We start from the raw sequence: 25,875 nt of genomic DNA, 5'->3' as shown, positions 1-25,875 counted from the left end.
ATCTAATTCCCCCTTAAATTTAGGGAAATAAAAAACATCCCCCCCCCTTTGCCACCAGTGCAGAAGCTTTTACCACCGTTCTGCTGCATTGACTTCGGTGGAACATGAGCATAAACAACAAAATAAATAACAGTGCTAATGTTTCAGCATGCATAATTATGTTTGGTCATTTTCAAATGCCGGCCGTAAACAGTTATTAGCTAGTCAGCAACCAGCCGGTAAAAATCACGAGATGTTGAATGGAAACATCCGGATGCTGCCAGGGCGCTGACACGTGCCTCCACACCAGTAATTAGGGAGGTGACATTGCACTTGTATTTGGTCCCATAGCAGTATTAACGAGTTTCAATACCTCTAGGTGTCAAACTCAAGGCCCGGGGGCCAGATACGGCCCGCCACATCATTTTATGTGGCCCACGAAAACAACCGAGTTTATGTGTCAGTACTAAATGAAGAATTTAGTCCACTTTCAAAAAATAAACGATTTTTATTACAATTAATTTACTACCATTCTTTTTTCTTAAATATTTCAACAGTTAAGCCAAATACCATATCATTTTACGTGGCCCACGAAGACAAATTGTGCATCGACTTTACTAATAAAAAAATTAAGTCCACTTTTAAAAAATTGAGATATTACTAGCGATTTTTATTAGCATTATTATTTTTTAAATATTTCACTATTTCACATTATTATTTTCACTAATAAAAAATAAAGTCCACTTTTAAAAAATAGAGATTTTTATTCCCATTTTTTAAAAATATTTCAACATTTAGTAGTACTTTCTGATTTCAAAACTAGTTATTGATCAGTTTGTTGTGCAGCCAATATTATAAACAATATAAGGTGTTGACAGTCATAACGGCCCACTGAAGGAATCTATGACTACGATGCAACTCGCGACAAAAATGAGTTTGACAACCTTCCTCTAGTACTTGCATCAAATTTAGTTTGAACACAATCACAAAATATATTGAGCAAAGCCCTTTTTTATGATGCCGATGTGTTGAAGTGCCGCTTTATGGCGCCAACTACTGCCACTATTGTATTTTTTAGTTTTATCAGTGGCTGTTTCGGGTAGCCTCCATGATCCCTCAATACCAGTGCGTCAGAATTACCAGTTTTGGGGTCCACTGAGAAGTAGGGTTGTCCATGCAGGATGCTGTACACCACCCTGGCGCTGTTTCCGTACGTCGGGTCGTCCGCGTCGGTGGCTGTCACCTGCGTCACGTACGTCCCTACGCAAACAAACACACAACCCTGACATTATTGGTTTACCTGGAGAAAATAGAAAAGAAGAAACTCGCCAAATATCAAACACAGGGAGCAGTTCAAGCCCCCTAGTTTATTAAATAAGAGGACAAAAAATAGAGAGCCACGCTTGCCAATGTTGTTAGCATGGCAGTCGTCCAAGCAGCGTAATTATGTCGGATCCACCTTGCCTAACAGCATTAGTCATTATGTAGCATGGCTTTTCAATTAAAAATAAGCAATGTTTTAATTCTTTTATCATGGCAAACATATGGATGCTGCCAAATTGATCGTTGCGTTGCATGCTGGAAAATTACAACGCAATCAGTGAACACAGTTGAGAAATACGGTTCTACTTTTGCGACGGGTCGTAGAGCGGCTTTAAAACGTTGAGGCCGAAAAAGACACTGTCTCATCGTGCAGAGACATGAAAACGCGAGCAGAGGACGTCCAAAGTCCTCAGCGGTTCCCGTGTTTGCACATCTTTAAATAGAACGGATCCGCCGGAGGCCGCCAACGGTCCCGAGCGAGGTGAGGGAGCACAGATAAAAATGACGAACAGTATGCGCTATGCAGTAGACCAGAACAGTATGAGGAGGTTAAAACCGGTAACGGTAAAAAAAAAAAGAAAAACGGTACAAACACGTGGACGGCGTCGTCTCATTTAAACGTCACACTTAAGCGGTAATTAGGGTCGATGCGACGGTCCACTCCGACACCTCGCCCACGCGTCGGCCACCAGTGACAGACGAGTTTAATAGCACAGCGTGATACAGTGTTACCGTGGCAACCACAATGACCGACTCTTAATGTCCAAGTGACACGCAGATTGCTTTTGTGTTTTTCTATACGTGGATCCTGAACTGAATCTTCATCAAAGACAAAAAACATTTAATGAGCATCCTATAACGAGCTGATCATTTAACGACTCATCGTTTCTTGCCAATTCCAGCCGAGCGTGGAAAAACTCCCCGGAGTTTTAAATGTTTCTTGTAAATCAATCAATTATCAAATCTTGTTGATAACAGGAAGGCAAAATCCATCAGACATGTTTGTGGGGAAAATCAGTTTCAGCTAATTAGCTGTCTGTCGATCATATTGTTATCCAGAGCGCTGTTGCCACGGCGACAACACTTGCGGCATGTGTTGTTCTCATTTTATTTATTTATTTGAATTGTTCCCGCTCTGAGGGCGTCGATGCCATTCTGGCAGAGTGGAAGTCTTCTTCCGGCGAGTTACCTCGATCGAGTCTCTCGGGGATTGGTCGCGAATAGCCGCCTCTCCCGCTTTCTCTCAAATGTCAGGAGTCCGCAGGGCCAGTGAGATGGTGGCTTGGAGCTCACCTGCCACTTTCTGGACCAACTCAATGTCGTTACATTTATCTGAAAGCTTTGCCCTGGTTTGAAACCCGTTTTCCAGACCGTCTCATCTCTATGACATCCATCTTTGTAAGTGTACATTAGTGTCTGTCTTGTTATCGCTACAGGGAACTCCAGCGACATCATAAATCCACTCAACTTTTCTGCTGACTCCGCAGATGTGTCATGTTTAGCATGCATTGACTTTGTCGGCGTTGTCAAAGATTCGGCGGCCCCTCGGGACGGCGGAACTCGGAAAAGAATACGACAGCTCTGGGTCGGTACGGACTGACTCAGCAGAAGTCAACAGGTAGAAAGCGGACTTCTCGAGGCCATTTTGAATTTTCTCGAGGTTACGTTTTCCTTCAAAACAAGAAAATGATTTATTCTGAGTCCCTGCGATCTCGCCTTCCCCGGGGGCTTGGGCGACCTTGGGGACGATTTCACTTGTACAATTACAAACGGGATTCCACATCAGCCGTGAAGGTGAACGGCGGCTCTGCTTAAATTGGACTCAGGAAACTCTGAATAGAAAAGAAAGGGAAATAACCTGCGTGTTGTTTCTGAAAGCTATCAACAAGTACGCGGCATTTATAGTTCATCAACACGAGGCGGCTGGCTCACTGATGTTGCACTAATTGCGCACGCTCGTCACATTTTCTCGCGCAACAATTCTGCCTCCTCGTTTTGTGTTAAGTCGAGTCTGCATCGGGTCGCCTCGGCGAACATGACACATTCTGATCCTTTGTGAAAGCTACAACTTGAAATGTATGAGACAACATGTCACCTTGACATCTGCCTTGAAAGGTTTTACGGAAAATATTTCCAACTTTGTGACCTCAGAGCTTCTTCTTTAGTTTAGTGTCAAGACACTACAAGCAGGCCATAAAACAAAGCCTGCACTTTGGTGTTGTGTGCAGCCTTACCCACGGGTGACATCTCGGGAACCGTGGCCCGATACGGCCCCTCCAAGAACTTGGGCTCGTTGTCGTTGATGTCTTGCACTTTGATCACAAACTCGGATTCGGGCTCCAGGGGCTTGTTGCTGTTGAGGTCGACGGCCTGCGCCCGTAGCGTATAGTAAGGCTTCTCCTCACGGTCCAGACTCCGTAAGGCGTGAATGTCCCCCGTGGTTTGGTCGATGGTAAAAATGGAGCCGGCCCCTTCGCCCGAGAGCGTGTATTTAACCACGCTGTCGCCCTGATCCAGGTCCGTGTGAAGCTGCGAGACAAAAAAAAAAGGCTGGCTGAGCGCAAACACTGACACAGATCATGAAGCGATGAGAACTCGGGGCGGGGAAGAGCTGTCAGCGGATGCGACTGGTCTGGGACAACGGAGAGAAACTCAAAGACACAAGCCGTCAAGAGAAAAGCCAAATGATTCCGCTGTCATGATGTTCCCTTGACTAATGAGGATGAATCTCTCCTAAATAATACACGCCGACTGTCGAGATTAAGACCGGATTCTATTCACGAGTTGGTGCAAAGAAAGTTTTGTCGCTAACAGGAACGACTTTGTAGCTAACGGACTGCGGTAACGAACACTTCGCTAACGACGCTAGCTGATGTTTGCCTAATATCAAAGTTTGCAGTCCCCGTTGGGCATTTTTCTGCCATCAAGTTTTAGAGTGTCTTTGCTTCCGGGTGCTCTCCTGAAAACTCGCAGGTTTGTATGTTTTGAATAAAACACGTCGTTGGTTGTAGGGCACTGAGCAGATTGTGGAGACATACCCGCGAGGGAGTTTACAAATTTGCCAAGCTGTTGTCGCTTCATTTAGCATCCCCACTTATTGTTTGGTGTTTCTTGGCTCGGACTCGGCCGCCGCAGATGCTAATAGTTACATGAAAGCACCTTGCCCGCGGCGTGTTGCAAATCCCACAGACGGACTGTTGCAAACTCCGGCGTGCTAATTTACGTTCTCTCAGTGAGTTTACAATCAAACCAAGAAAAAGCGCAAACATCTGCTCAGTCTTGTGCAATTTGGCGGGAGAGGATACGAGAGTGAAAAATCCCGTAAAAAGGAAAGATAAATATCACAGTGGTAAGACTTTGTGGATAGCATTGAGGCTGCTAATGAGTGTTTATAAATAAAAACAGGATGTACACAAATATAAGCAGAGCACGAAACAAAAATGAGAAATCTCAGCAATGAGTTGTGGGACGAGGCAAAGAGGTGATGTGTTTTTCTTCACAATTGAAAAAAAACGTGAGAAACAAAGCCATCATGTGAATGAAGGCTACACGGACATGAACGGACACACACACACACACACACACACACACTCTGTTGATTTGTCTAAGCGGGACAAATTGCAGCCAACACCGAATTTTTTTCCCCCTGCATAATGAATATAAAATTATTATTTCTTTTTGTATTCGTCTTCAATTATGTTTCTCTGCTGTGTGCCAATTAACGAATTATTTGATACACTTGATTTTCATTGTTTAAATTAATGGCATTCCCCCCCTTTCTCATTCATGACAAGCTTTACCATTTTGTGTGAACAAATTTAATGAGGTGACAAGCGCTTCATTTTTTTTTTTATTTCATCATTTGCATTCTGATTCAGTGCCATGAGCCAATTTGCAGGTTTGCATTGCACAAACAAATAAAAAGTACGATTCGTCAAAACCTAATCTTTATTTGATCCTATTTTTGGGATAATCTTTTCATGATTCAACAGGTGCCAAAGGGCTTTTGTAACCATGACGACAGGGGTGGTGGTATTAAGACATGATGACATCACAACAGCCGGGCGTCTGAAGAGAAACGTGTCAACAACAACAAAACCACCAACAACAAAGTGTGTGTGGATCTGTGCATGTGGCGCATGCAGCGGACACATCAGTAAACGCACCTGGAATGAGGCGGGATTGCCGTATTTTCCGCACTATAAGGCGCACTGGATTATAAGGCGCACTTTCAATGAATGGCCCATTTTAAAACTGCTCAAACGTTAATGCAATCACAATATAGTAACACTCGAAATAGTGAAAACAATAACAATATATAAATAACTCAACATTGCTCAAACGTTAATATCACACAACACACAAAATAAACACGTAAAGCTTACTTTAATAAATTAGTCCTCATCCACAAATCCATATTGGTCCATATATAAGGCACAAGGTCGGCTTTTGAGAAAATTGGAGGTTTTTAGGTGCGCCTTATAGTGCGGAAAATACGGTATGTAAATTAGCTCCACTGTTAATTCAGAATGCTTTGCTCCCTAATGTATTTTCAGAAATAGTCGGAATTTTTTTTCCGCAATACACTTCCAGTATTGAAAAACTTTCCTGCCATCACTTGCATGCACAAAATACTCGTAGTACTTTCCATGCTCCAGCAATATGAATTTGAAGCGTGATATCCATATTAATGGAATTCCCGATCGTAGTGTGCCGAGCTACACTCGGATGATGTGCACCAAGCTGCGCCTCTCATCTGCGATGCACAAAGGTTGCATATTGATTAATTTGACTGATTTGGGTGCAGAACGTGAGCAGGCCTTGTCGAAAATGCAGTAATTGGATTTCTGCAACTGGGATTATACGGCGCACCTCGAAGGAACGCGCTTGGGAAGCTTGACCAATCAGCTTTCCTTCCACGAGGTCTGAAAGGCCCTAGGTTTCAACTCTGTGGAATCAAATGTTCATCTTAAGAAATGTGATCAGGGAAAACATGGAATCCATTTGATTTGTGTTGTTTTGCGAAGTGGGAATTTGCCACAACAAGCTGCTATGTGTGTTTAGGTAATAATTTTTTTTGTGCTCAGTACCCGAGGTTCTTTGCGTACGCCGTGTTCCAAGCAAGCGGCATATGGACAGGCGATTTGCGTTTCTGCTTGCGGCATTCCATAAATATACGTGCATTGAAAACTAAATTATACTGTTTATATGCAAATAACCATAGACTGTAATACATCATGTTATACTTTATCGGGCCGTAGATCCAATTAACTTGCGTGAATAAAATCGATTGAGAAAAAGCTACACCCGATATGCTTGTTTGTTTATCTCTCGACGCTAGCTAGCCACGACGAAGCAGCAAGTGCGCAACTATGAGGCGGCGAGAAAGCTCAGGCATCAGAAACGGTGCAGCGAGGTTATTAAAGCTGATCGATATCAGCGGGCGGGCCATTTCTCGGCGAATGACACCTCGCTATCTGTGGCTGCTTTACGCCTGCGCGGCTTGGCTTTCAGCAACACGCTGCAGCAAACCAAGTCCAAACCAAGTCTGGTATGAAACGTGCATGCTATCTATTAGTAAGTGATGCCATAAAATTGAATTGATTGACAGATAAGACAAGGCTGTGTTAGCTCAGTGCCAAGCAAAGTTTTGGAACTGAGTCAGTGTTGACTTGTGCCTTGACCAAAACTATCGTATTTTCCAGACTATAAGGCGCACTGGACTATAAGGCGCACCTTCAATGAATGGCCCATTTTAAAACTTTGTCCTTATATAAGGCGCACCGGACTATAAGGCGCACCGTTAATGCATCATGTCAGATTTTTAATCCAAATCAAATCATTCTCCATTTTATCTTTTTTATTTTAACTTCAGACGCAACAAATTACTTTATAATCACAAAATAATGATCCATAGTCTTTTTGATTCATGATTCATAGTCTTCAGCGGGCCACTTATGATTGATTTCATGACACAATGCTTCGGGCCAGTTTAAATTTAGGAATTTGGTCCATATATAAAGTGCACCGGACTATAAGGCGCACTGTCGGCTTTTGAGAAAATTTTAGGGTTTTAGGTGCGCCTTATAGTCCGGAAAATACGGTAAAGGACATAAGACTCCACTTGGACTTGGGATGACTTGACTCGAGTGACCGGATAAGTCACCAAAAAAATAAGAGAAGGAATGGTTGGATCTTTGGGTTTTCCAATTGATCTGGTAATGGCAGAGGGTTGTCGGCTAGCTTGATTTTTAGCATTTGGTCTTAATTCTTTAATTAGGACTCAATGCAATGCTTGCTATTTGTGTAAGGGTAAGGCCACAGAGGTCAAGCATCCAAATGGCTGTAGTAGTCTTATCATGTCGGTCTCATACGATATTAGTAAGAGATATTGATCGGGCTGATGCCTTTTCTCATATCACAGTTGGTTAAGCAAGGTAGGCCTTTGTTTGGGTTTTTTTCTGCTCCGATGTGAAACGTGAATGTCACCGTGCAGACAAGATGGACGCACATGTAAGTGATACTAATGGCGATGATATCTCCATGGAAATATGAGGCTGGATGTTTGAAAGTAGATGAAGCAGGAAAAACATACAGTGTACTTTTTTTGACAGAACAGACAAATGGTCATCATTAGCTTTGGTTTGAGCCTTTCATCCAGCTGCATTCATCATCAACTTGCGACTGTTATTGGCCTCTTATCGAGGAGCAGACTCCATTATGGCCGTCGATGAAATCAAAGCCATGGCTATCCTTCACCAATTTAGGCTTAAGAATTGTTTTTTTTTCTGAAAATTATTTCCAAAATCTTGACAAGTCAGTCCAGAAGAGTGGGTGTCCTATTTCCGCTAGCAAACATTATTCGGTTTGAAAAGGTGACTTGTAGCCACATTTCCTGCGAAAGAACCCATCTTCCTTAAAGATCTTCAAATGGCTGAGAAGTGGTGTACCACATTAGCCACGCCTCGAGCCGGATGCCACTCACATATAAACCAGATGATTATCAGACTTGTGGTGTCCTCACCAGGCTGGAGGTCAGCGACGAGCGCTCCGGCAGACGTCTGCTCGTCTGTTTCCGATTAATTACTTACTGTCTTACTTAAGGGCTTTGCGGAATGCAGCTTCTGCCATCCGCCCACTGTAAACAGGATTTTGTCCGAGGGGACGCCTCAGCAGTAGGAGCGTTTTACAACAAAATTCCAAAGCACATTTAATGGGCCATAGTGAAAAAGGTGCTCCACGTCCTCCCTTATAACTCCTCTAAAGAAATTTAGATTCCAAATAAATCTCAGGCGAGGCGGGAATGGTCACTTCTTGGCCAGCGGAAAACGATGCAGCGCTGCCCTTTTGTTGTAAAAGTCTTTGATTGACTTTTATGTAAATGCATGACCTTTTGTCTTCCAGCGTCAGAAGTGTTGCCGCATCACTTGCTCGTCACACCGCAGTGAACGTTTTGGACATTTACAAGGGCATTTGTGCAGAAATTTCAGAATACCATATTTTCCGGACTATAAGGCGCACCTAAAAACCTCAAATTTTCTCAAAAGCTGACAGTGCGCCTTATAGTCCGGTGCGCCTTATATATGGACCAAATTCCTAAATTTAAACTGGCCCGAAGCATCGTGTTATAAAATCAATCTAAAGTGGCCCGCTGAAGACTATGAATCATGACTCAAAAAGACTATAGATCATTATTTTGTGATTATAAAGTAATTTGTTGCGTCTGAAGTTGAAATAAAAAAGATAAAAAGGAGAATGATTTGATTAGTCCGGAAAATACGATAATTCAAAATTGTATCCAAAGTCCGGAAATCGGGATGTACCTTTGTTCTTTGACTTTCCCTGCTGAGGTTATTTTTAACCCAACTCCATCTCAATTTTTCAATGTAAACACATCCCTGCCTCTCTTTTTCTAGGTCTCCTCCTTGCTGTGCACAGCTGCTATTCCAGATGTTCCTGGTCACTTATCCCCAAAAGGTCACATCCACAGGTGCTCTTCAGAAATCCACATCTACACGGAAAAAGCTTCAAGTTTTGGTTAATATTTCCTCAATATTTTAACTATTAGAGCGTGACTAACCCCAAATGAATCAAATGAATGTTACAATACAAGACGACATGACTCCCATTCCAATCAATCAGGAGAAAATGCGAGGGACTAATGGCTGCGCCCACTCAGCCGAAGCGCTCGGACCGCTAACGGCTGACGTTAGCTCGCACATCAACGGCGTTGCGCGTGAGCTAATTGGCAGATTAACCCCCCCTGCCGTCCTCACCGCTTGAACCGCTAATGTGCAATGATGTGGAGGACGTGCACCCCGGGACGTGCACAAATTGATTCATCTCGAAAAAAAAAGGGTCTTGTTGCAGAACATTTTTGTCCTCGATTATTTTATCTCATTTGTATATTTTTATTATGCATGTGTATCGTGCATGATAAATGAAATAATACCCCAGGAACTATCTGAGATTGCAGTTTGGGTTACATTTAAACCAGGGATTATCAACCGGTGGCCCTCTAGCGGTTTGTGGTTGTATTGCAGGTGGTCTGCGAAATTGGACATGGAAAATAATTGTAACATTTTTAAAAATAAAATGTATTTATTATTTAGACTTGATTTATTTTCCTGCTATTTTTTGTGAATCGTTGACCAAATTATATCAAATGTACCTGAGATTCCCAAAATAGACATACAGATGCAAATAAATAGCCTGTCTATCCTCCTTTGGTGGAAAATAAAATTATATTCTGCCAAAGCAGCGGTCCCCGAGTTACTTCTTGGTTATAATGGTGGTCCCTTGAACAAAACCAGTTGAAAACCGCTGATTTCAACGATTAGTAGGCAATTTAAAAAAAAAAAATTAGGGGCAAACTCTAACTACTCGCATTCCTTCCCTTTTTGAAGCAGATCTTACCGTAATTTTCAGACTATAAGCCGCACCGGACGATAAGCCGCACCAGATAAAACTCGTGATTCAGGGTTCAAGATTTACAAAAAAAAAGTTGCGGCTTATAGTCCGAAATTTACGGTAGTCCTTTTCCACGGCTATGCCCCAACTTTTAAAAATAAATTTTTCATAACATTTCCCAAGACTTAACATGGTGGCAAAGCCTCTCTGGATGCGGTGAGATGAGGCCGCATGTAAAACATGCTTGATGACTTTAATAAGACCGTGTGTGTTCCCGGTAAAGACGACACCGGCGGCAGCGCACCTTTATTTGCACCTTGGTGAGCGGCGAGGACAATTAGCAGCATCTGCGGCTTGTTTGCCTTTCCGTTTAGTGGCGGCTGTTCTCGTTGCAAACATATTAGTAATTATTAATGTGCTAAATTAAGATGAAAACGGCACTTGGCTTGTTGCCACTTGAGTGTAACTACATTCACGGAGAGAGCGGCGGCTTTCCTCACGCTCGCCCATTCAACGTCGAACAGACGGCATTTGGCGGTTTCTCTTATTATCCGTACACTCCACACAGGGGGCAAAGGGCGCAGAAGTATCCACTGGTAGCATCGCGTCGACACAATGTTCCTCAATCAATCTGCCACTTTGTTGCCCCTGTGAAAATTGCAACGTTTTCCCACCTCAAAGGACAAAAGTTATTTCTGAAAAGGTTTGAAAGAGTTTCCTGTTCCGGCAAAATCGTGGTCAATACAAACGATAATTTCACAGTTCTACCTGGAGACGATTGAGAAACGGCACTACTCAAAAGAGCCTTTTACCGTTTCAATTCTACCTCAAGTAAATCAATATTTACAATATTTAGTTGGCTCTCCTCGCATGCCTGTGTGTGTGTATGTGTGTGTGCACGCGCACTGACCAAGCAGAAAATAATGTCAGCGATACGGGGAACAAAATAGAATTTAACTCGGCCGCACGTCCACTCCGCGACGCAAATCGTTGACTTTTATGGAGCAGCCCAAAGGGTACGTAAACTGTAAATTAATACAAGACGACCGAGGAGACTGCGAGTGCTGTTGAAGCGCGTGCCAGGTGCTCAGCGGACTGACATGGTAAATATCCCTCACATACACACACACACACACACACACACAGCTGGAGATGCTATACTTATGCATCTTAATGGCTGACGAGATACAAACAAAGCAGTGCAATAACAACAGCAGCAGAGGATGGAGACCAAATCAGTGCATCTCATTAAACATGCATCAACATAAAGGCACACCCGGATGCCACAATCCATCGCAATTCCAGAGCTGGATCAGGATTCCGCCTTTGAAATATACCAGTCATTGTAAAATCGGTTGTGTAGCAAACGCGGCCGCAGAGGTCAATTTCCATCGTTGATGCGAAAATCTATAAATGCTAAATGCTAAGAATGCTAATCAAACAACAGCAGGGAAAGACGACGAGCCCCCGCGACACCATTACTGTGGTTTAAGTACGTAATCGTTAGAAAGCTCATTGGTGAGAGAAAATGTGCTGCTTTGTCTCAATCAAATTAGCAGGCAGCTAGAAATGATGATGCCAATTAGCTTGCTAATTGTTTCTTCGTTTGCTCCTGCTTTCCCAAACACACACAAAGACACACTGTCGAGTTTGTCGAGTGGAAATCACACTTTTCAGCCTGGACTCAGAATACCTTCTAATAGCTCCTTTAATGCTGGCGGCTCAGCCGGTGGTCCACTTGGGTTCATTTATGTTCTTTTGAAAGTAGTTCTGTGATCTTTTCTGCCCTTTCAAGTCAACTTGATAACTGCATCTAAGATGGTGTCACCCTGCCCTCACCCTCATCGGGTTTCATCTCTGCGGCTTTTATCCTTCTAGCTTGCGCCACCATCAACGTCGTTAAGGCCCACTCTCGTCTCAGCTTGCTTTTCATAGAGCAGACGGTGATCGTCAAGCAAAAGTGAAGTTCGCGTGAGTGCCTTATGACGGTTCGCCATTAGTGATCTACTTTTATGCTTGATGGGATCAAGGTTAGGGTATCTGAAGTTCTTCAACACCAGTTTGAAAGAGGACTGGATGTACTGAATTGTGAGGTAACTGAGCGATTTTAAGACCAAGCAGTCGGATCAATAAATCCTGATCCGTTTTGGGTGTGACATGATAGCAACAAATTAAACAACATGGCAAAATATTGCAAATGTTTTGGTTTTAAACTTACCTTGCCCACATACTGCGGGTCAGAGCCCATGTACTCCTCCAGCACAAAGAACTGGTTCCACACCCAGCCCCTCTTAACTCGTTGGAACCCTGCCGGGCCATTCCTGACGGAGCCCAGCGAGCTCCTGGTGCGCACCCTCCCCGCCATCCTGCCAGGTCTCGATGGCGAGGAGGGCGGCCCTATGGTGGGTGGCGGCGAGGCCGAGCCTTCCTGGAGGTGATACCAAAGGAACAGCAGCAGGCAGTTCCTTGCTAGCATTGGCGGTCTTTGAGGGTCAGCTCTCAAAGTTGAAGTGGCACGGGGGCGAGAGCTGAGCCACGGTGAAAACACTTTGGCGAGGACAGAGTTGGGACGGCGGTAGCCAACGGGCGGAGCCAGGAAGGGCGCTCAGGAATCGGCGCTCTTCAGAACGTCATCACCTGAAATGCAGAAGTTAGATGTCATTCAATTTCATGCAGACATGGTAAGCAGAGCTGCATGTAGTTTGTGACCCCAGAAAAACCTCTGCGGTTATGCTTCATGAGCATGTCGTGGTCTTATGACATCATCTGGTTTTGTTGTTGTTCATCTCCTAATCAGCAGCGCAAGAGGGCGAGCCTGTAATTTCATGAGCGGAGCCCTCGTTGACTTGATTGTCTTTGATTAATTATGCCGACCGCAACATCGACTTCGGCAGCGGATTTTTAGCTTAGCTCACCCACTCGCCCCCACCGATTCGTCTTCACACTGCATTATCGAAAAAGTCAAGAATGAGCACCAAAAGTTTTACCGAAGAGGTTTTGCTCGACTCGGGTCAGACGCAGCTCTCCCGCAGGTCCTTCCTCATTTTGTTCAGCCATAATTTAAAATGACTGTTCCGGCAACCCCTGCAAAACGCGAGTGCCCCGAGAGAGCTCGGTGCTTATTTGATGGGCTAAGTTCATTAGCATGTGTCGGGCTGGCGGTCGAGCGCTCTGACCCGTCGCTGACGACGTATCATCGTTGTCGGTCTCGCACGTCGCTTTCAATTCTTGGTGGATAACGTGGATCGTTCGGAAACGCCACGGAACTTTGCATTTCATTCCGCTCGCCAAGAACGTGACATTTATTCAAACCCCACTGTTCACAGAATTTCAAAGGTCATTTAAAATGTATAAAGCTTGTGACGACATTCAATATTGCGTTTCTAGATGTTTTTCTTGTCGTGTTTGAAAATTTTCCGTTTCTAAAAACGCTTCAAACAATGCTGCACGACATGAGAGCAAAAGATGCAGTGGGTGCAGCGTGGAAGCCTGAGAAGACTTTAATATCAGTGAGGCCTTGAGGGGAAAGAGTGGGAGGAAAGCACCAAGGTAGAAGCGAGCTAATGAAAAGTAGCAACGCTAGCACAACACGCTTCGACTGACGGCCGACGTGTCGTAGCGTTAGCGATGCTCTCTTGCGTGTTGCCCGGCAGGCGGTGGAAAGCAATACAAACGTGAATACCATAACATGAGTCATCTTGGTGTTGTGGGAAGTGTTTTTTTTAAGATGCCAGACTCAACTATCCTTCTGAGCCTCATCTATCCACCAGACTGAGTTTGTGTCTTCTGATCTGCTGCCTTGTCATCTCAGTTCTAGTTCACCAGTGTTTGACGGGTTTGTGCTTCCATGGCACCTTGATTCAGGATCATATAAGAGAGAGCCATCATCATCCAAGTCTTAGACGATTATTTCAAGTCATGCGGCGTGGGATTTATTTGTCGTCTAGCGGTCCAGCTTAGTCAAGTGGAGGCCAGAACTTTGAAAGACCTGGAACGTCCTCATCTTTTCATAAGGTTCATTATGAGAGTGAGCCAACACACACACTCCAATGGACACATGGCAGCCGGCGTCTCCTGCCAAGAGTGTTTATGCTAGGAGGACGCCGCCGCGGTCACGACATGCTAACACAATCATGAACGCGCCGTTTAAATCTGATTCTCAACATCCAATTATTCGTTTCTTAGCGCTTACGCCGTTCAGGGTCACGGGGGAGTTGGCAAAAGAAGCAGGGTGCGATCCCGAATAACAGATTTGAGACCGGTTCTGCTGGACTAGCTTGCGCCAATTAGCGGATAGAATATGATCTTTCAAAAAGATGGAGTTATTATCGCGAACATTCTGTTCCTGTCTCAACACGATTGTGTCAACAAAAATAGATCGTTTCAATCCTCAAGAACATGGAAAAATCTGAAGGGGAATTCATAACATATTTCTGGAAAATATATTTTTCCTTATGCCGATTAAATACGGCAGGAGTACATTTATCCGATCTTCACTCTCTCGGGATATTGAATGGATCGCAACTGCACTGCTCTTCACTTCTTGAAAGTCTGTGTGAATATCTTTGATTTGCATCACTCAGTAGTTGCATATTCTCATACCTGAGAAGGGTTACATACACACCAGCAGCAGTAGCAGCGTGTGGTTGTGACCCTCACGGAGACATCGATGTAATGGACTGATAATGGGTGAAGGTGCCGGCCGGCTCCCGCTGTTCTCCACCGATCCTGCCCGAGTGAATGTGCGTTCAATAAAAGCTTGCCAGCTTGACTCGCTAACCCCTGAGGCGGCAGCGACCCCGCCGCTCGGGTTTGAGCAAAGGAAAGATACCCGTGGATGGAATTCGCGGCCCCCCCGTTGCTGCGTGTCATTAAAGTGACGGAAAGGAAGCGAAGCGCTTGTAACTTGGCAGATAGCGGCTGACATTTGCAACAATGGCAAATGCAAAGTTTAAAGCCACAAAAAATAGTCTCGGTGTAAAAGTCAAATGGCATCGGCGCAGTTTTATTTTTTATATTTGCCGCGACAGGAAAACCTGAGGTAAAGTCACGATGAAGCGTTTGAGAACCGTCGTCAACTTCCTGTTAGCATACTTGATCAATTCGACAAGGTGACCTTGAAAACCTTTATTAGCAAACTGTTGATGTTGCATCGTCTCTTTAATCACATCAACCGTTACGACTGTTGTCATCCTCTCATTAGCTCCATTGAATAATAACACACACACTCGCACACACACGCAGAAGATGGCGACTATTATGACCGCCATTACTGCTGCATCGCTGCTTCCACGTTTTTCTCTTAATTAGACGTTGCTAAATGTTAGCAGATAAAACGTTGGTGAGGGAATCAGTCGGCGCCTGGATTTACAGCCCGGTTGAGCAGATGGCGATAAATTAGGGGAGGGGGGTCGGGTCCAAATGATACATCCCAAACCTCGTTTCGCGGCGGAAGAAAATCAAGCCGGCGCGCTGACGAGGCGTCACAATTCATTTCAATCAGACGTCAACGAGCAACCATGACTTGGTTTCCCTTCTACATGCGAGTCGTAAATTAAAACCTTGTAAATAATTAAACACTCACTCTAACTGTCACTCATAAAAAATCCTGAAATTTGAAAATCACCGATATCTTTTCTTAGGAGAGGTTGGTCAACACACGTGTTGCTTTCATCCCGTTTCACTCCAGAGTGTTTAATTCTGCATTTTTCTTCCCAATACAAGCACATTAGCCTGTCTCGGGCACAAGATTCATCACTGTGCTTTTTCTATTACCATGCTCATCTAAATGCAAATGGCAAGTGTCCCTTTTCTCCAGCAGGAGGAAGCTCCCGGCGCCACGCAGGAACGGTTGCGCAATTGAGACGTGTTCCTCGGCCTCTCTTGCTTTTCCCCTCTCTTTCGGAAATGCGAGCTAAAGAATGTGCGTCGTGTTGACTTAGCGGTGAGAGAAAAGATGCGTTGATTAAACATGAGTGCAAGACGACTTCTTTGCACTGGAGCTTGTAGAAATACGCCGCAAAGACGAAGTTTACTAGTTTTTCATTCTGCAAAGAAGAAAACAACAATGGCAAGGAAATTAAGTCTACTCTATGATTTGCGCATAGACAGGAAAAAAAAAGTTGTTGTGTTGACGTCCTTGGCATTGTTGGAAGCTGCTTCAGCATAAATCCATGGTGCCGTCAAAAAATATAAAAAAACTAAGTGAACATTATTCATCAAATTGTTTAAAAATGAAAGAAAAATCGAGTACCATCCATCTGCCTCAAATCTGTCAAATGGCTTAGGCCGAGTTTGCCGAAAATTTGGCGGCAATAATAGTGAAAAAAAAACATCTACCGTATTTTCCGCACTATAAGGCGCACCTAAAAACCTCCAACAATGCGCCTTATAATCAGGTGCGCCTTATATATGGACCAATATTGAGCCACTACAGCAGGCGTGTCCAAAGTCTGGCTCGCGGGCCAAATGTATATATCTTATATATGGACAAAGTTTTAAAATTCATTGAAGGTGCGCCTTATAATCCAGTGCGCCTTATATATGGACAAAGTTTTAAAATGGGCCACTCGTTGAAGGTGCGCCTTATAATCCGGTGTGCCTTATAGTGCGGAAAATACGGTACTTTCCCTCTTCTCAACAAACTTATTCTTTTGTGTCATTATTTTACCGCCAAGTGTTTTGGTCACGGTCGAGACAGCGCGCCGTTTTTTATTGCCACCAAGCGTCTTCCGTTGGCTTTGCTTAGCAGCCTTTTTCATCTCCTCTGCGCATCAGCGCCGCCTCAAGTAGCCGATAAGAGACTGACAACCGCTGCTAGGTTTTTTCCCCCCTTTTTTTTTTCTCGCATTTTCCCCACTGGAGGCTAATTAAATATATTTCCCGTCGCAGTGGTTGCCGCAACATAAAGGAAGATTTAGTGGCACAATTATGGCTTGAGGAGGTGTCGGGCCTATGTAGATCTGAAGCGCACATCAGGTGGGTGCGTCATACGCCAAATATTCACGTTTCAGAATGATTCTACCATATCGTGTGTGCATTGTTGATAGTGATGATGCTGGAGAGCCGCTCGCTGTGGTCCAATAAGCATTGAGAATTAATCATGTGAATCAGTGCCTTGCCCAGAGCTCTGCTTAATTATTTAAAGCCTCAAATGGCTTCAGTAGTGGACATGAAAAGGAGAATATTCAAGCGCTTTCACAATCACAAATTCACTCGTATTCCATTTTGAATAGTAGAATAAATGTGCAGTCATTTTTTTTTTTTTTTTGAATAATAATCAATCATTCCTGGAAAGCAAAGCTTGAAATTATGAAGAATGGACTCGTTTCATGAATTTGTTTGGATTTTTCACAAGTGGGTCACAATAGGAGCTATTTTATGACAATTGGAAGTTTGGAATGGAATCCAACAGCCATGACGCACATGCGCCCCATTTATCGCTCACAGTTATTGTGTTTTGATCGCATCCGCCGAAGCGCCGAGGGAGTCGCGAGCCGGCGACGCCGTTAAGGGCTCGACCGGGCCACGATAATTCCGCTTCCCGCCGAGTGATTGAGCGATGTTGTATGCTCTTAAATTCTCATAGATTTCGCATTAAGTGCACAGGCTGCACCGTGAATAGTTCCTTCGAGTCGATATATACTACGCGCAATTCTTACAGAACGCCAATGCAACAAAAGTCCGCCAGCAAAAGCACCAAGCCTAAATTTAACCCCCTAGAGCAACCCCCGATCCTAAAACTAAAAGCCCAAAGCCTAAATAAAACAGATAGATATCAACAAATGTGCAAAGTCACAGGGCAGCTGCAATTCTCAAAGTGAAAATGAGAAAAGTGGACTCATCAGCCTTAGAAACATTTGAAGCGTCCTGACCAAGCGCTTTAGAAATCACTTCATTAAACAGCTTTTGCAGCGTCAGTGAGCAAAAAAAAAAAAAAAAAAAATGCAATCCGAAGAAAAAGAAAGGAAAGGAGGTTCATATGGGGTGAATGCACCTGGTTCTCCCGCTGCTTTAAATATTATATTTTGCAGTTTGTTTTTTGAGAGGGGGTGCACATTATTGCACGTGGGGGAGTCTAAAATATTCTGCAGCTATGTTAACGCACATTAGGCTACAGTAATGTCTGCCAGCCACGTGCACTGTAGTGTAATAACACGCTAATAACAATACGCTCGCCCCGAGGCCGCATTCTGCGGTCACTCCACGCTCCAACCGCCGCCGCCACGCAACATCTTTCATTTCACTTCTGCGTCGTCTCAGCTGCCTCAAAATTCAACAGCAAGTTGGGATGAGGCAAATGTCGGAATTGGCTTTCCTTGTAAGTTGTCAGATGTTTTCTTATCTGCCGACGCTCCCCAGCGTGAGAGCTCGGCCTGACTGCTGCTTTTGCCGACGCGGGGCCGCCCACGCCGCGCGTGACTCATTCGGGTTTCCTCCCGACACGCTTTCACGTAAACAACAAGCTGCCGTTGTAATATGGAAGGTGATGGCCTAATGTTCGATTGTCGCTTTTACATTTTTATTGAATTTTCTTCCTCCTGCCCTCAACTTTAACCAAGTGTAGTCCAACCCGCTAGCAGTTTCCCTTCTGCAACATTTCATTTAGCATTTTAATAAGATTGTTTTTCTCCAGAAAATTTGGATAACAAGTTTAAGAATCCAACACAATACTGTATAATCAAATATATATACAAACCATGCTAACAACGACATGCTAACCATTCTGCCACTGTGCCAAATTGATTGGTTATTCCTTAAATTGACGTTGGAATTTTTTTTTTTTTAATGATTGTGTTGTCATCGTTATCCTGGTCGTTTGCATCGGATCATATTCACGACCATCTTATCAAAATTTACTCATAACTTGCCCTTACATGGCAGTTGACATACCAATAAGACTTTATGGATATTTGAAGACATTTTTTTTTTTAATTTAAACAATAACAAGTGTTGAATTTCCATATCGGTGCAGTTGGGCTGAATTATTTATCGGCACCTATCGATTAATATTGGAGGATGCTGATGTCGTCACCAAAGGTCAAGCAAGCAGGTCGCCTCTTCGCCGTTATTAGCCCGGAACGGCGGCGTGGCCATCAGTCAGACGGCTAATATTAAAAGGTGCGCTCTTTCGGGCTCCCTGGCGACATAACTGCCCTAATCAAGCAGTTATCGCGCCAGAGGCCAGAGGGAGGCAGAGTAATGAGAAAGCAATATCCAAGATTAAGAATTAGTCTTTTCTGTAATGGCTCTGTCTCGCTAGGTCGATAGCGCACCGTGCCGCCGCATGCACAAGTGGGGCCCCCGCTCAGGTGGAGGAGCGCTCCGAGCAAAACAACATCATCATCGGCTCGGCATGTCGGCTCAATCAATGAGCGCCTTTCTGCACATTAGCGCTGACTGATTTCCACGCGCACAAAAACACGTATGTCCGCTTCACGGTCATTTAGATTATTTAGAGGGGGTTCATCAATCTACTCGTAATGCCGCCAAGCTGAGCAACCAAAATGAAAAATTTAAAACCCTCCATTAGCTGGCTGGAGGGCGAAAAAAAAAAAAAAAGTATGTCACTTGATTGTGAGTCACTGTTACGTCATACTTATGAAATATCTATTAGCTGACCGTTTGAACATTGATGGCCACTTCGTATTGATCGTTTCATTTGTTACAGATGTCTTTTCAAGACATGTTCATTCTAGCATCCAGGGGACAAATAAGGACACTTAAGCTATGAGCTCAAATCGGCACCCAAGACTGTTTTGTAAAAAAAAAAAAAGTAAATAAAAGATGCTGTGACGCAAATCCGACATGATGATCCGACAACATGCCTGGATTTCCACCCAGGCGTGTTTATGATGAAAACACGGCTAACATACATGTGACGTAAACGTGTCTGACGCCTCTTCCTCTCCGATTAGCAAAGATGATGTGCGCGCTAAGCGAGCTCCCGCTTTGCCGCCGACAGACGCCGTCGGCCGCCATCGACATTAATTTAGTGACAGGTGAAAATTAAACACGTCTGCCACTTTGACATACTTGCTTATTGTTGTGCCGTCGCTCAGCTTGAGTTATGGAAACGGGTGGGAACAGACTTTTTTTTTATGCAGTTTTCTATTGTTCTGTACTGCTGTTCTCAAATATGTGTTAAAATGGAGAGGATTCATCCAAAAGTAAAACTGGAGAGTTTGAAGTTGAAGCGTTGTCACTCTCACCTCAACAGAAACCTCGCCGCTAACCTATAGCAACCCCACCTTGACGGCCAAGTGCCAATTAGCCTCCTATCTATCCAGTCGGCTCAAACGTCTTGTCAGAAAGCGTGAGGAGGCTGATAAATAACTCCGCACCACCGTAGCGATCAAACGTTTCCTGCAGGAATTCAAAAAAAATATCACAGCGCTTTCAAATAAAAGGAAACAAGCCGACCTTGGTCATCAGCCCTTTGTAGTAGATTAGCGCTTCAATGAAAAATAATTGTCATTTTCCTCTTTAGAAGAATATTTCAGCTAATCACAAGCCATTTCTTGCAAAGCCACAACAACAAATTTGTAGTTTTTAGTAAGCAACAACTCATTGCATAGCATCTGGATGTGTAAGTGTTAGTCGGCCATTTATGAAAATAACGGTCAACGTCTCTTGAAGTGCTGCAAATGATTAAGACTCAATGAGCCGCCACCATGAGACGTCGTCACGTTCCCGCCGACGCTGATTTCCCCCGAGTGCGTGTTAATTATGAAATTCATGCTCATATCCAGATAACGCGGTGTGTCACTTATTTGTGTCCTTTCTTCTCTTTTTGCTATCACACGCCGTTTGCCGTCCAATGGGGAACATCCACTCAGTTTTTGGTATCAATCGATACTCGCCGCCGATACTTAAGTTGCTTGTCCGTTTAAATAACATGTTTTGATTGCAGATTTAACTTTCTTAAGTATGCCATAACGCCCCAGGCCTTTATAACAAAATAATGAGCTAGAAAATAAATGATTGAAAAAAAAAAAAAAAAACAACGAGTACCCCAGAGCTGTTAATGATAATAATAATAATGAAAACAAAGAGGCGAGCGATGTGTTGTTTTCAGCCTGAAGTGAGAGCAGAAGGACAAAGAGACACTCGCCTCAGTCTTCACTCAAGCTTATCTTGCAACAACAAATGCTTCACATAAAATGTCATGGTCGGGGGCTGCGGGGTAGTGGGCTTTCGGGAGGGGGGGGGGCGGCCATCATCTGTTTCTCCTTTTTGCACATAATGTAAACCCACGCCGGCAGTGTTGACGACAAGAAAAGCAGTGGAAGTGATAAAGCATGGCGTTGCTTCTGTTAAATAGACTAAGAAATCATCTTGACACAAGGCCAAGGCGAGGCATCTTCCTCAAGGTCAAGTGTACGCTTTCGCCATCGGCGTCGTGATGAATGGGAGGGACCCGTGCGAGACTCGGACGGGCGCTAATGCATCGTCTTTACCGCTTTGCTTGCTGAGATTATGAAAGGTTTGGTGCCCGCGGCAAAAAAAACTAAGAAAATCCAACAGGTGGCAAAAAGTCAGTTTGAAAATAACTCGGAGTTCAAATGAAAGTCGACTCTATTACAGTTTAACTTTTGTGCCAAGCATCAACGTAAAAAATTGGAGGACATGATATTTATTTGCTTTTCTGATTACTTTGAATCTCGGCAGATATTTGTGAAGCTCTCACTGTGAGCAAAAAGATTACAGGATTAAAATTAGAGCCTTAAAACAAGCTTTTAAATGACTTGAGCAAATAAAAACAGCATTGTTTTCTTCACAGTATCTGTTTCACTTCCCTCACTTGCTCACCCTTCCCTTCTTAATTGGAGGACTTTAAAGAGGCTCCTTGATTAATCAGCCAATCATATTGTGTCCCTTCCAAAAAAACAACACATCACCGGTGACAGCGTTCATTAATTGTTATTGTTCATAATTAATTGCGTTAAGTTGCTGCAGCAGGGGTGTCAAACTTATTTTTGTCGTGGGCCGCATCATAGTTTGCTTCAAAGGGCCATTAAAATTGTCAACCCAAAAAAAACCGTATATGTATTGTACATGTATATCCTAATTTTCAAAACAGAGACTAAAAAAACCTGTTCAAATATTGAAAAATTAAATATTGAAATGAAATATTTGAAAATAAAAATTATTTTAAAAAAAATCTAGTAATAAAAATGGCTAACAATATCGCTATATTTAAGTGAAAACAATTAGACATTTTGGAATTGAATTTGATGCGCAATTTGTCTTCGCGGGCCACCTAAAATTATGTGGCGGGCCGTATCTGGCCCCCGGGCCTTGATTTTGATAGCTATGCCGCCTCTAATGAAATCTAATGAATGCCCCGTCATCGGAGACGACCAGCTGGCCGCCTGGACTAAAAGTCCTTCACGTGGGTGACAGCAAATCTTTGACACGGAGGGGAAGCGGGCGGCCGCAAGTGTTGACTGCAGTGTGGCTGACTCGTTAAAGGGGAAGATGGAGCCTCCTTACAAGTTCATTAGTGGCTGAGAAGAAAAACCAGATGAAGAATCTCTTGCGCGGCCTGTGCTGGAGAATTTGTGGTAGAATTCTCACAAGGGACGTCAAGCAAAATACTCTCTTTGGGCTGTTTTTCAAATAACGACTTTGTTAGAGAAGACGGGAAAAAAAAAATTCTCTATAAAGCAAGGCAACAAACGCTGCCTTTGAAGCGTCCACATTGCCAAAGTCATTTCAAGCCAATAAAAGCCGAATGAATTGGCCAAACGTGTGACGCCTCTTCTGAAAATTGATCTTCAAGCGGCAAACAAGCAGCTCGTCCTCAGCCCGAGTCTTTTGCGGCGTTGGGAAAGAGGGCGCGTCTCCAGGTAACTGCATCCTTCCCACGTTTCTTTCCAAAGCGCAGCACGGCCACCGCAGGGGGGGCTTCCGCACGCCGCCTCGGCGGGGTGAGGGGGTTTTGAAAGTAGACCGAGCGGGAATGACAATCCGTCGACTCTAAGCCGCTCCGGTGAAAATTAAACACAAACGTGAATTGGGAGCCAAGCAACAACCTTCAGTCAGGGCCAGGGAAAGGACATCAGATGGCCCCGAGCGGGAACATCTTGTGGGGGTCCTCTTTTCACGTGTGTTGAATTGTGTTTTTAATATCCAAAATAGAATAAAAATATTTGATGCAAGGTCAGATTCGCCGTTCGGGCTTGTTTGGTTCGGCTTGAGACGTCACTGGAAAGCGCTTCACCTTGCAGATGGACAATAACCGACCTCGAGGCAAAGGAGGGAGGGAATGGAACTTGCTGAGGACAAAAGTGAAATAAAGGCCTCCAAGTTGGCGCGTTAGCTTTCAGGTCATAACAACAACAGCAAGAAACTGAAAGGTACTAAAGAACCGATGCCCCGTTGAGTTTTTATCGCAGCACATTGAATTGAATTCCTGCTGAAGTGTTTGCTGAACAACAAAAGCTAATGTTGCTACTGCAGCGACTTGGAAAGTTAGCAAAGTTACGCAAAACAACAAAGCAGTCGAGCGCTAACGCGGTCCAGGTTCTTCGGCATCATTCGGGGGCAAGATGACTCGCCGAAGCGAAGGCCAAGGAGACCCTCCCGTACTATCGATTCCACGTAAGCCTCCCGACGGGGAACGTGGATGTTTTTTTGAGAGCAAAGAAGCCCCTCGCGATCGACTAAGCGAGGAGGCTTAGCAAAGCGGAGATCACACGAAACTTGCAACCAATGAAGGGCCGGCACAAACAAAGGACAAACTTGCTCATCTGTCTTTGATGTTTCACTAAAATCTTTCAGGAATATTAATTTATTGATTTCAAAGTATGTCCCTGATTCTTAATGTTGTAAAATAAAAATGATTTAAAATGAGACTTAAGTCAAATAATATAGTAGAACTGCTTGATGTATGAAGATATTAAAATCTTTCAGGAATACTAATTTATTGATTTCAAAGTATGTCCCTGATTCTTAATGATGTAAAATAAAACTGATTTAAAATGAGACTTAAGTCAAATAATATAGTAGAACTGCTTGATGCATGAAGATATTCTAAATAGGACGTTTTAAAAAAAGTGTGTCAAAAATAGAAGAGTTTTATAACCTAGCTTCAAACAGAATTCTCCAAAGTCATTTGAATTTATTTTTTTGCAATGTCAGATCGGTTTTACGTTTGAAAGATGCTTTGCGCACAGTAGCCTCACTGTGCATCCCTCTTCTCTCCCCCCCAGCAGGTGTTTGCTGCGGAATGCCAGCAAGACTTTCAAGTGACTTGCATCCCATCTCGCAACGAGCGCAACTTGGCATCCATTAGACGGGAACTGGAAGGAGAACATCAAGATCGAGCTGCAAAGTGCACATAGTGATGGAGCAGTCAAATGGACAAAAGTCCAGTCAATGTGGCTCTGGGAATTCTGACTCATTGAAATAAGCATCTGCTTTCTGCAGAAGGGAGAGGAGAGAGGTCAGAGTGGGCAAGCGGGTGGGGGGAGTAGTTTGCATGTGTGATCCCTTGTTTCTCTGCAAATCAGATTCAGTCAAGCCGCTCGGATTGTTGCCTCTAATCCCAGTCCACTCGGCAGCGGGCGAGGAGAGGAGCACTCGCTGCAGATCGTTTGGATGCGGCGTGTGTGCTTTTTAGAAGCTCAGCAACTGACTGCACTTTGAGCTCTCTCGCACACTCGGACGCACACGCACTCGGGTGTTTGGGATCAAAGTGCCAAAAGCACTTGCATCACTCCTGCTACAAACGGGGTCAAGCCAATCAGCTCAATTAATCGGAAGCAGGTGGACGGACCAGGGAGCAATTTCCCCCCCATTTCAAGCCTGGAAGATTATCTTCACCATCAGAGGGGACAATGGCACACTTGACTTACCCCCTGACGAGCACGTAAATTCCAAAGAGCTGGTCCTGCAAAGTCTCCTCCGAAAACTGGCCGCTGAGGTTTTGTCCTCCTCCCCCTCCTCGTCTTCGTCCCTTGCTCTCCTTCTTCTTGTTTAATTCCCAACCTGGTCGTCCTACCGCTCCGCTCTCACGCTCTCTCCTCCGGGGGGACACTCCACGCGCAGTGGACGCGACCGCCACTGTCACAACGTGTGGCTGCGTGTTGGAGAGCCGTGGGCAGATTTAAGTGGCGTGCTGCACTCGCGCTCTGCAGACCGACGACTGAGCCGGAGAGCCTGCGCGTGCATGTGGGGGAGAGAGAGAGAGAGGGAGAGAGCAAGAAAAGAAGATGCACACACCTCCAATGCAGCTTAGTGGTCCAAGCGCGCGCACACACACCCACCCCCAGTGACTTGCAAGTGGTCCTTTAGGCGATTAGCTTTTGTCTGCACACAGAGGCAATTAGGTTCAAATGTAAGCCAATATACTACGTATATTACTATCGAGACTTTGTCTTTTATCGATTTGGCAATATAGTACAATTAAAAAAAAGTGCACATGATGGTTCAGCAGTATAACACAATATTGATGTTTTGCAATGACGCTGAGTCAATGACGAGTCAAACTTCGCCAAAGTCCCAAAAGGACCCAACCAGGACATCATCGATACTTAATCATAATCAATGATTTGCTGTCTAAAGAAGGCCAAACTTTAAAAAAGGACCATTTGGACATAATGCACGTGAGTCAGCGGAAAAGGTTACTCGGCCATTAGCGTTTTCGTTCTCTTATTT

The 25,875-nt window shown here is 44.2% G+C and overlaps 1 protein-coding gene across 1 annotated transcript in view; it reads right to left on the bottom strand.

The window, feature by feature from the left end:
• The window catches only part of LOC125986116 (cadherin-12), a 49,501-nt gene extending 24,094 nt beyond the window's left edge, over window positions 1-25,407 (bottom strand). Inside the window, exons 1-4 of the mRNA XM_049749541.2 lie at window positions 25,074-25,407; window positions 12,431-12,849; window positions 3,537-3,831; window positions 1,120-1,239 (exon numbers count right to left, since the gene is read on the bottom strand). Coding sequence (XP_049605498.1) covers window positions 1,120-1,239; window positions 3,537-3,831; window positions 12,431-12,688 — 673 coding nt within the window. The 5' untranslated portion in view covers window positions 12,689-12,849; window positions 25,074-25,407. The remainder of the gene's footprint in view (window positions 1-1,119; window positions 1,240-3,536; window positions 3,832-12,430; window positions 12,850-25,073) is intronic.
• Between the last annotated feature and the right edge of the window lie 468 nt (window positions 25,408-25,875).

The sequence above is a fragment of the Syngnathus scovelli genome, chromosome 18 (assembly GCF_024217435.2).
Source record: "Syngnathus scovelli strain Florida chromosome 18, RoL_Ssco_1.2, whole genome shotgun sequence".
NCBI lineage: Eukaryota > Metazoa > Chordata > Actinopteri > Syngnathiformes > Syngnathidae > Syngnathus > Syngnathus scovelli.
The sequence above is the reverse complement of the archived record's forward strand: the minus strand, read 5'-3'. Positions and strand labels throughout refer to the sequence as shown.